The sequence below is a fragment of the Triturus cristatus genome, chromosome 4_1, assembly GCF_964204655.1.
Source record: "Triturus cristatus chromosome 4_1, aTriCri1.1, whole genome shotgun sequence".
Taxonomy (NCBI): domain Eukaryota; kingdom Metazoa; phylum Chordata; class Amphibia; order Caudata; family Salamandridae; genus Triturus; species Triturus cristatus.
This window is the reverse complement of record NC_140585.1, coordinates 194277451-194289540: the sequence shown is the minus strand read 5'-3', so window position 1 is coordinate 194289540 and position 12090 is coordinate 194277451. Positions and strand designations below refer to the sequence as shown.

General features: G+C 43.7%; 1 protein-coding gene across 2 annotated transcripts in view; it reads right to left on the bottom strand.

The window, feature by feature from the left end:
* LOC146853999 (glycine N-acyltransferase-like) overlaps positions 1–12090 on the bottom strand; it is a 160245-nt gene that overhangs the window by 37092 nt on the left and 111063 nt on the right. For both annotated transcript variants that reach the window (XM_085651863.1, XM_085651864.1), the window contains exon 5: positions 5626–5806. In XM_085651863.1, coding sequence (XP_085507989.1) covers positions 5626–5806 — 181 coding nt within the window. The remainder of the gene's footprint in view (positions 1–5625; positions 5807–12090) is intronic.

The window sequence follows — 12090 nt, the reverse complement described above, 5'->3', positions numbered from 1 at the left end:
ATTTAAAATCTGGACATTTAGCAGATAATACAGACCCAGACCTAGCGAACCTTTCCTCTAATGTAATGGGCTAGTTTTCAAAATTGTTTGACATACATGAGAGCAAAACTAATAATTCACTCAATTTGCACATTACTGCAACAGCATGAAGATCACTGATATGACTGTAACAAGATCTTTTTTGATATGCTGTGGGATTTAAGGTAAAACCTTTTTTCCTTTTTTTATTTACCCACATTAGGTGCACATACTAACCTTCTCTTTACATATTTTCAGTTGTACACCATTTGGGTGCAAGTTTCCCTTTGTGCAGTTATAACACTAGATATGATATTAAATAAGAGGATGTTATAAACTGGCTATTTAGGAGTTTTTGTATTATATCATAGAAACAAAGGCTTCAAGACATCACCATCTACCATTTCTCGAGGTTGTACACCTGGTGGTCCTAAAGAATGGGCAGCTTCTACACCCTGTCCCCCGAAAAGATCGTAGACCACACTTTGTACGATTCCGACCCACAATGCAGCAACGGCAGAGAAAACAGTCACTTCCCCGTCGTTGGAGGTAGTGCATAAACCTAGTGGTTGGAACAATTGTGAATGGCTAGGGGAAAAGGGCACATATGTGTGTGAGTATGCGGTATGGGTGGCTTTTTTAGTAGGTGTGGGTCTATAACACATCATTGAGACAGCTATTTGTGTCATAAAATTGAATAGATACCTTTCTATATACCAAAACCAAATGAGTGGACATTATAGCTGTATTTTTATTGTATAATATTGTAAAGTATTGTATAGCACTGTACATATTGCCTGTTTATATTTCTCCTTTTCACTAATTTTCTATTGAGTCAATATATAAAGAAATAAAAAACATGCATAGTAGATATCGATAACAATTATAAAAGGAATAAAATGATATTGATGAAAATAAACAATGAATTAATTTCATAGCTTTTTGGCAAGCTTTGGGAGTCCATTATGACCCCATAGCAAGTAATACACATTGTGTGGGGCAGTTTGTTTGCGTAGATTGGAGTGTAGTAGAGTAGATTAGGGTGGAGTGGGGTAGATTCAAGTATGAATGATTGGAATTGAGTGGGGTAGATTGAAGAGGGATAACTGGAGTGGGGTAGTTTCAAGTGGAGTGGGGTAGATTGGATTGAAGTGGAGAGTGGCAGATTTGGCTAGACTGGAGTGTGGTAGAGTGGAGTGAGGTAGATTAGAGCATAGTGAAGTGCGGTAGATTGGGTGGATTGGAGTTTGGTATATTCAAGTGGGGTAGATTGTGGTAGATTGGTGTGGAGTAGATTGCAGTGGATTAGAGTGGGGTATATTGTGGTGAGTGGGGTAGATTGGAAGGGAGTGGGCTAGTTTAGAGTGAAGAGGAGTTGGATATATTGCAGTGGAGTTTGGAGTGGATTAAATTGGCTTGGAGCGGTGGTAAAGTGGACTGGGGTAGTTTGAAGTGGAGTGGAGTAGATTAGAGTGGGGTAAATTGGAGCGGAGTGGGTTGGATTGGGGTAGATTAGGGTAGGTTGGAGTGAATTTGAGTGGAGTGGAGCAGTGTTGACTGAGGTAGATTGGAGCAGAGTTGGGTAGATTTGAGTGGAGTACATTAGATTGGGCTAGAGTGCGGTGGGGTAGATTGGAGTGGAGTATATTGGAGTTGAGTGGTGTGGAGTAGATTTGTGGAATGGAGTTGGGTAGATTGTAGTGGAGTGGAGTGGATAAGGGTAGATTGGAGTGTATTGGAGTAGGTTGGAGTAGATTGGAGTAGAGTGGGTTAGATTGGGTTGAAGTGGGGTAGATTGGAGTGGAGCGGAGTAGATTGGAGCCAGTGAGTAAACTGGGGTGGGGTAGATTGGGTGGAGTGGGGTGGGGTAGATTGGAGTGAATTGTGGCGAGTGAAGTAGATTGTGGAAGAGTGGGGTAGATTGGAATGAAGTGGGTCGGACGGGGTATATTGGAGTGGAGTGGAGTGGTGTAGACTGGGGTAGATTGGAGCAGAGTGGGGTAGATTTGAGTCGAGTGCAGTAGATTGGGGTAGAGTGCAGTGGGGTTGATTGGAGTGGAGTATATTGCTGCAGAGTGGTGAGGGTAGATTGGGGCTAGATTGAAGTGGAGTTGGGTAGATTGGATTGGGGTGGTGTGAATAAGGGTAGATTTAAATGGATTGGAGTAGAGTGGGGTAGACTGGGTTGAAGTGGGGTAGATTGTAGTGGAGCGAAGTAGATTGGGGCCAGTGAGTAAATGGGGTAGAGTAGATTGGAGTGGGGTAGATTGGGTGGAGTTGGGGTGGGGTTGATTAGAGTATATTGTGGTGAGTGAGGTAGATTTGAGTAGAGTGGGGTAGATTAGAGTGAAGAGGAGTTGGATAGATTGCAGTGGAGAATGGAGTGGAGTCAATTGACGGGGTTAGGTTGGAGTGAAGTGGAGTAGAGTGAAGTGGGGTAGATTGGTGTGGAGTTGGGCAGATAGGAGTGGGTTGGATTGGGGCAAATAATTCCTATTTGTAAAGTACATTGGAGTAGAGTGCATTGGGGTAGATGAGAGTGGGGTAGATTGGAGTGGATTGGGATGGAGCGGGATAGACTGGAATAGATTGGAGCAGCATGGGGTCGATTTGAATTCAGTGCAGTAGATTGGGATGGAGTAGGGTAGATTGGATGGAGTGGGGCAGATTGGAGTAGAGTGAGGTTACATTGGGTTAAAGTCGAGTGGATTAAAATGGGGTGGGGTAGACTGGGGTGAGTACATTTGGGTGGGGTAGATTGAAGTGGTGTAGATTGGAATGGAGTGGGGTAAATCAGAATGGAGTGGCTTAGACTGGAGTGGAGAAGATTGGGTAAATTAAGGCAAAGTGGATTGGGGTGGGGTACATTGGGGCACATTGGTGTGGGATAGATTGGAGTGTGATGTGATAGATTGCAGTGGGGTAGAGTGGAGTGGGGTAAGTCAGTGGAGGGGCATGGAGTCATGTGTTGTGTCGTGGAGTGAGTGGCATAGATTGGAGTGGCTTGGAGTCGAGTGGCATGTCACAGAGTGTAGTGTCATAGAATGGAGTGATGTGCCATAGATTGGAAGAGAATAGAGTGGAGTGGTGTAGTGTGGAGTATGCATGGTGTGGCAGCGCACTGCCATTACAGCCAACACATTGTCAATTGAAACAACCATTACATGTGTACTGAAATACACTTTTACTGCACGCAAATGGTGAGTCGAGGATATTCATGGTATGTGTCTGATGTTTCAACATATATCCTGGATTTCGGGGAGACTGACACTGAAGCTGTTTGCCTCATGGCCTCCGGCATCCTGCTGATAACATATGCCCGTTGATATGTGTGGGCTCTGAAGTGGGACCTGAAGTCCCATTGGGCACAGCTTCAGTGAAATATTTCTGACATGGTCCAGATATTGGAAGGAACTGCAAAAGACCTGCAGTGGTTGCTAACGAACCACGATTGGGCAGAACTCTCTCCCTTCCCCATGCAGAGATGACTGTAGTGATGCATGTGTCACTCATGGGTAGTGGCGGCCATCTAGGAGAGAAGAAAATGACAACACTTTGATCTAGTCCAGCTCCACATCAACCTGCTGGAGCTGAGGGCGATCCAACTGTCATTGAAAGCCTTTCCTCCTTCGTTCAAGGGAAGGCTAGTTCAGGTGTTAACGGGCAGTACCACCGCCATGTGGTACTGCAACAAATAGGGAGGGGTGTGGTTGTGGACCCTGTGTGAAGAGGCTCTGGGTCTCTGGACATGACTCGAAAACTTACTGGAGGTTTAACACCTGGCAGGCTCTCTGAATCCCACAGCGGACAAACTCAGCCGTCGATGCCTAGCAGATCATAAATGGCATCACCATCGGAGGTGGTGCAAGGTCTTTTCTGAGACTGGGGAAGACCTTGGTTAGATCTATTCACTACTGCTGAGAATGCATAATGTCAGCAGTTCAGGGAGCGAGAGTTTCCGAAGAGGCTCTCACTTGGAGATGCTTTTCATCTTGAGTGGAGCTCAGACCTCCTGTATGCCTTTCTGCAGATACCACTCCTGCCCAGAGTTTTCTAGAAGATCAGGAAAAGCCAGGGCCAAGTCATTCTTGTGGCTCCAGATCAGGTAATGAAGAGTTTGGTATCCAGAACTCCTGAGCATGAGCAGCGGTCCTCCAATCAAGATGCCCCTTCGGAGGAACTTTTATTTCAGCAGGGGAGCTGGGTCTTGTACCCGAACCTGTGCATTCTTCGCCTTCATGTGTGGAGATTGAGCAGCAGCAGTTGACTGCCTTTGACCTTCTTCCCAAAGTCTCCGATTTTATTCTGGCAGCCAGATGTCCCTCCACCAGTTTACAGGAATGCATGATAAGAAGAAGGAGGTATAACAGAAGGGGATCCAGGCCGAAGGTGTGAAGTGGTAGCCATATGAAAGCAGCAGGACTTTTAGGGGAAAGAGGAAAAGTGGTGGTGGTGTATGTGAGACAGGGGGAGGATGTAAGGTGTCCATTTTCTAGAAAAGCTCTGCAAGATGAATACTGTGCTCAGGGAAAAGAGCTCAGTGAACTAAGCAGAGTTATACCAGAAGGAAATTTCTGCCAGGGTGGATAATGACCTTTAAAGAACAGACCATAAAATCCAGTTCTTTTATGCAACATAGTGTATTAAGCATAATTAGACAAGTTAGAATATGCTGATGCTGAACGTTTTTTGTCAAGAACATTACTGAAATCGGCCAACAAGTTGCAACCCTGCACACCCACAGTGGCGATAACAGAGCAAAGGTTACAAAAAGGGACAAACATCATGCTGCATTCTATAAAGCTGCATTGTGGTTGGCTTGTTTGGCTTTAAGCTGCTGGTCTTTAGCCTCTTTGTGAGAGCAGGACTACAGACACATAACTAACGGCAGTATGGTGCAGCCAAACACCACCATCATTAATGTCCTCGCAAAAGTCTTTTGGACTGAGTCACCTATATTTTTAATCCAAGTAAGAATCCCAGCCAGGCAATCTCAATCTTTCATGCTTCGAAGACCAATAAATTGAGAGGACCGTTTAAGTGGGAAACAATAAAAGTATCTAAATATTATGAAACTATGGGGCATATTATCAAGACAGGCGATAAAATTATCGCCGCTTTAGCGGCAGAAAACTGCTGCTAAAACGGCGATAATGGGCTTGATAATATGAACGATTGGAATTCCAATTGAAGCCCATGTTAGATGTGAAGGACGCTTATCCTGAGCTTCAATTGGAACTCCATAGAGCATATTATCAAGCCCATTATCGCCGTTTTAGCTGCAGTGTTCTGCTGCTAAAACGGCGATAATTTTATCGCCTGTCTTGATAATATGCCCCTATCTTACCTGGTGCTATATAAACAAAAAATTCCTAATTGTGTATAGCCGTAATAGCATTGTAGTAAGCTCTCAGTTCAGAACCTGATACCAGAGTCTGGCACTTTATGAGTGAGTCCACCTGTTCCATGTAACTCAGAAGCAAGTCCCGGACAAATAGATGTCACAACCTTAACGTGTCCGGTCTCAGCTCAATGCCAGCACTGGCGGTGATCTCTCAGAAGGATGTGACATTCTTCACCGAACATGTCTTGTCCTAATACACTCACCTTGCTTTGAGTTGACTGCTGGTTTGGGCAGCTTGCTTTTCCTTCGTTTTCATATTTGGGCTCTCCTGAGCGACTCCCAGATGTATATCTCTGACAAACAGGAGTGCTTGCTCTCTTTCCACCTCCAACCCTTTAGATTCAGCAATGCTCGTGATCACATTATCTATGTTCTTCTGCAGACCTACAGAGAAATAATAAAGATATTGAAACTGAGTAATCATTCATAGCTGTTAATAAAGTGCAAAATTGCCAAAATGACACAAGGGCGCTGTGCCAGAAATATATCACACCAACATCATAAAATTACAGCATAGCCAGTCATGGAAGCATTTCTTAAAAACAGCAAGCACAGCAAATGTTACCAAGTATCTGAACATTTGAAGCTACTTTCTTGTCCATACTCAAAAGTCAATACAAGGAACACCATTCTAACAAAGAATGTGCAAGAAAAACCTCCTAGGGTTGTCTATATATATCACACAAGAGCGCCTCGTTAGTGGTCAAAATGCATCAGCAATAATTGAAGAAGTCCTTGTCCACAACTTGCATGTGACCAAACCATCAGTATACCTGGAAATATGTCGAGTTTTTGTGTGAGTGGAAGGGCGGTCACAGCATGGCACCCTGTTACCACTACTTTAAGCAGAATGCCGCGTTGCCTATTGAATCAATACTCAAGTACTGACTCTGCAGCAATCCTTCTTCCTCTGGGTGTTTCTTTATTATTTGGTCCTGAGGATGAACCTGTTGAATCATGTAAGGTCGAAATTACGTCAACAATATATCGGCTAAAAGAGATTTGGATTATTACATGTATGTATAAAGAATGGAATCGTTATGAATTACCGATTATTTCATGAACATTGTTGAAACTGTTATTTCTTTTCACGTTTTTTCAGATATCTTTCTTTTTTTTATCTAACATTTTGCACCACCTTCACTATTTTGAGCACGTTTATGCACCTTGACACAAATTTCAGTGCTGCTCGAACCTTAAAAGCTAATAAATATCTGATAAATATTTTTTTACAAACCTGGGTCTTATTTCTCTTTTCTTTCTGTCTTTCGAATATTTAAATAATTTCTCTAATATAGTATTAAATATATCATTGTTTATTTGATTGATACCTTTAAGAAATTGCTTTTTGTTGCTCAATAAAGGCAGCAGCGACGACAGAACACAAGCAAGGCTGTTACCCCGTAGCCACAGGGTCAAGGGCAGAAGAGTAATAGGCAGTAGGTTTTTTCTGGTCCCCATGACCCTGCACCAATACCCCAAGAGCATACCCAGTGCATTTAAAGCAATACAATATAAAAGGCCTAGAAGTCCCAGTTCAGGTGTAGAGGAAATACACGTCCAATTCAAGGGTTCTGGGGTGTCTATTTTGGCATAATTATGGAGGTGTTGTACCATTGTAGCACAACCCAAAATGCCACCATTGCAAAGAAAGTGTGGAAGAGAGAGATAGTCACATGGCGAAGCTACTGATGGATGACTTCAATGTAGTTGTTCTACAGGTGAAGATCTCCAGCTGGAATTTCATAACATGGAGAGGCAAAACTGTAATTTTTCCTTTAAAATCTTATGGTCCATCTTAGTCAATTTGGCAGGTAAACAAATGGAGTCACTTTGCATTGTTCTAGGGTGGCAGAAGCGAGTACCAAGCCATCAACATATTGTACTAACGTCCAATTTCTGGGGAAGATCATGCTGTCCAAAGCTCTTTTCCAATTTTGAAAAATAAGTTGTCTTTTCATATACATTTTGATACGAAGAACTTCGATAGCAAGTAAGAAATTGATTTTAGCAGGTAAGTAACATGTTCACTTAAATGCGCCTTTACACACAATGCTTTCCTGTGGGGTTAAAGGGCTTTATAGCATATGGTTATTAGCATTCGGTTTCTGGGGGTGTCCTTCAAGACTTAGGTTTGTAGGAGGCCAAGGTGCAAAGTACTAACAGCAGTTTCTCGTTACCTGCCCTGGGGCGTTCGGGTACAGAGGTGCTGGTCACATTAGAAGCTGTGCTTGCTTTGTTGGTAAAGTGAAGGGGGATCGCCTAGAAACGGGCTACAAAGGGGGACTTGGGGATGAGTCTGGGAGCTCCCAGCAGGGTGTTCGGATCACAAGGATCCAGGTAACAAGGGGGCACAGTCAGCTCATTGGAACGCCGGCTAGGGGGCTCGGATGCAGAGCAAAAAGGATGGCTGGGCTCTGTGCATCTTGGAGCCTTGTGCCATTGTTCTCCCCGGTTGAGAGGGCAGAAATCAGGCCAAATGGGCCACTCTGGAAGTGGGTCTCTGCAGTGCTGACTTTCCTCAATGGCTGCTTTGTCTAAGAGTCGTTGTAGTCCCAACTGGACTCTCACGGTCTTTGCTTGTAGCATGGGTCAGGTACCCCGGGTATTGGTTGTGTGCATGTCTGGTTGGTTCTGGTACACACTTGATGGGGGTACAGATCTGACCTCCAGGAGCACAGAGTCCTCTTCCGGGGGTGCTGCTGTATCGGGGTGGCCGGGGAGTGGCAATTTGGAAGACCAGAATTTGCATTTAAGTGCCTAAGGACTGCACGAGAATAGCTCCTCTACTCCAAGGGAGATTTTCTGGCAATTTATATGAAGTACTGGCAGCCCACCGGGGTTCTTGGCAGGAGTTCAGCTTCAGGACGAGTCACTAGGTCGCAATTTTGAGACTGAGTGCGGAAGGCAGGGTCTGGTGCCTTCTCTTCTTGATTGGTTGAATCTCAGTTCCTGGTATAAAGGGTGCCATCTAAATACTTTATGGGGGGGGTATTACTGGGAAGGATAGGTAGTAGTCAAAGGGCTATTTACCTTTAGGGTGTCTGTGCCCTCTATATGACCAATTCCTGTGACAAGTGGGCATACCCTGGCCCAAAAAGCCTAATTTCGCCAAAACTAAGATGAGGGAATTCTAAAAGTCATGTCAACTTCAGGTAGCCCAACTTACGGGAGGTACTAGCCTGAGTGGAGCCTCCTCGCCAGCTAATTTCCCTGCCTGTTCTGGTGCCAAATGGGCCTGATGTAGGGGGTGGCATTTCCCCTGTCTGGGGAAGCCTTGAGTCACATATCATAGGTGGCAGAGGCCTTTGAAGCCTCCAGCCATGATATGTTGATCATTTAGGCATCCTACTTGGAGGAGGCGACAACACCTCCAACAAGAGCAGGCATTGTTTCTGCCGTCAGAGGGGCCGATTCAAAGAACCGATCTGAGACAAAATCCTAAACGTTCTACTTTTGGTATTCACAGAAGGCATTTAGTAGTAGTAAAGTCAGGATTTTGTCTTAAGTTAGGTTAAGTTTTCAGCAATGCCTTCGATTTCCGTAACAGGTCATGTTTTACAATATCCATAGGATTATACCGTAGTTGTCTCATCGTATGATAGATTGATTTTTTAAAACACTTGATCTTCTCTTTATGCTCTCGTGTAAAAATTGTCATGCTGCTGCAGCCCAGTTGCTCCTGTTGCTTAGGTCTTGTAGAGCACGTTGCCATAGTTGAAGTAAAATGCTCCCATTTCTCAATTTTGCTAGAGCCGGTTCTAGTGTGGAAAAGCTGTCTGGCCTTTTCTAGTGTGCTTCCATCGGTTACTACTGAGTATTTAATCCTTTTATAGTTGATTGTATGGACTGACTCTTTAGACACCGAGGATAACTCAAATTTAGGCTTGATGTTATTGAGACCAATTTCTTGGGGGTAATGATCACTGTCTGCTTTTTCCCTTATACGAAATGAGATCATTTGTTGAAATAAAGATAATAAAATGAAGGTATAATCCAGTGTTGTATTGATTCAAGTTGAATGAAAAGTAGTAGCTGGGGGGATGTCTCCAGTAAATCTTCCGTTTAATGCTCTAATATTAAAGAGTTCGAGGTCCTGTAATATCTGCTTGTCTAGTTTGGTCTGTTTCGATATTTGCGACTTCCCTTGGAGTGGTATGTCCCAGGCTGAATTTTGAATTAGGTACTCGTCATCTGACGGGATTCCCATAAGATTGAGATTAAAGTCCCCGGTGATAATCAGATCTGTTGATGTTATTTCCCGTATGAACTCCTCCACGAACTGACATAGTTCTTTAGCTGCCTTTGATTTCCTTTTTGGATGGACATAGGCATTGATCAAGGTGAGGTTAGTTTCCCCCGTGCCTGTTTCTGATTGCAAGATGCAGAAATTTACTGCCATTGAACCGGAGGAAGTTGGTCCAACTTCTTTGACCACATGGGCACTTGTGGCTGAAACATAGGTTGCTAGACCACCTTGAAGATGACCGTATTTCACCCTCCTTGTTGCATCACTAAAAACACACAAGCATCCGTGAAGGTGCGGGGGGCCTGCTTGCCATGTTTCTTGCAGTGCCAAAATGCCAAGCGACCTTATATAGCTGATAAAGTCTGGATCCGTCATTTTGGAGGCCAGACCATTAACATTCCATGAGCATATTCTTAAGTGATTATCCTCAATCGATCTTAAGTGTGAGCCTTTTTGTTAATTTGCATGGTTGTTTATTGTTCTGGTGGTCCATCTTAGATCACTTAGTCCTGTTGGAGATGATGCCCCATCTTCGGTGCTTCTAATAATACTGAGATGTTGCGTGTTTCTTACTCCACTTATCCCCACTGCACCTCTAAGTACCGATGTTCCGTGCCTGAGTACAGAAGCCGGTGCTCCCTCTGTTGCTACAGGAATTAATAATTCCCGGTACCTTGGTTTTATGTAAGGAGTTATTGTTATCCCCCAGTTTTTGAATGTTTGAGCCTCTGCAAGTATTTTGTGTGCAATTAATGATGTTGTCCATGTTGCTTTAGTTTTTTCGCCGCTTGATCCATCATCGGCTATGAATTTGATAGAAACCAAATCTACAGTTGTCACATCTTCTAGGGAGGGCATGTGAGATAGCAGCCGTAAGATGTTGCCTCTGTTCAATATGTCATGCCTGCCTTTCGGTATATAATCCAGACTCAGCCATGTAGTGTTTGTTACACTTCTTGAGTCTCCTGTGCTCCAGATCTTTTTGTTGGATTTGCTCATTTGAGTGGATTCATGACCTTTTGTTTCTGACAGTGTTGCCTGGTTTATAGACAGTGCTACTTCATCTCTTTCTGTATAACAAATTGTTTGTTGTCCTCTTAGGTTGAACATTTGGCCATCCTCTCCTTGCCCGGAGGCACCTAGCGTGATTTCCAATTCTTTTATGGGTGCATATGTTTCATCTCTTTGGTTCGTCCTTCTATGTATGGATGAAGTCACTTGTATAATAGAGGCCAGTTCACTGTCAGTTGACTCTGTAAGATTACTCCTTGTTGTTTTTATTGGCATCTTAGGCAGTATCCGTTGGTCCACTTCATTCCCAGGCCTTAATGCCAAAGTGCCTTCACCAATTGTTGTTTTATTGGCAATAGAACAGATTGTAATATCACTCTTTTGTGATTTGTTCTGCTCAAGCTCAGATTGTGTTTTTCCTTTTCTTGTTAATTGGGAAGTTAGTCCCCTCCTGATGCGCGGCTTCTACTTCCTCATTCTTAGTATTCCCAAGGGTTTGCATTTTCTCAGTTGCCTCCTTCAATTTGTTGACAGACTGCTTTATTGTTTTTGAACTTGCTGCATTTCGTTCAGGGGTCCCTGCTATGCTTAAATAATTTCCGGACTCAAGTTCGCTTTGTACTGGTGGCGATGACGTCCCAAAAAAACGCTTGAATCATTCATGGTTTAGGTTTGTTTTTCAGCCTTTCCGTTGTTTTGCTCGCCTTTGTTTTGCGTTCATTAGTTTATCTACTTTATCCTCCAGTGAGGCTTTAGGCATCTGGCCATCTGATGTTTTGATTTCTCTGGCGTCTAGATCTCTAGTCGTATGAGCCTGGGCCCTCCCTTCTTTTTAGCTGTAGTTGGTCCGGTGTTTGTTGGATCACATGTTTCATTTTCCATGAGTCTCTCAAGAGATTCTTTATCTGAGCGCTGCGTGGACTTTTTGATTTGATTGCACAAGTCATTCAGCATTGCTGGGAGGGAGGCCAATTTATCAATAATAGGACTACATCCACAACTTAAGTTCACACCTTGCGAGTGGTCGTATTTATTTTGTAGAAGTGTGTTTAATGAACCCAACTTCCCGTCGATGGCAACCACAAAGACAGCCAAGGTATCTAATGGCGTCAGTTAGGTGTCCATTTTATCGGATTGGTAATGGAGGGCCTCTACCGAGAGTTGCATTGTTTTTAACGAGCTAGACCAAGCGCTTTCCTGATTTGTATATTTTAGTGGTCCTTCCTCGCTTACTGGATTTTTTATCACATTTTGGTCTCCTTTACATTCCCCCCCATATGTTGATCTTGGTTACGTTCAGGTGTCCCTCTCGAAGTGTTCCCAGTGTGCTATCTCCTGCATTTATCCTGGGAATAGGCGGCCATGAGATCTTCCCACTCTTCCTTTCCCAGGTATGAGGAGATTTCTG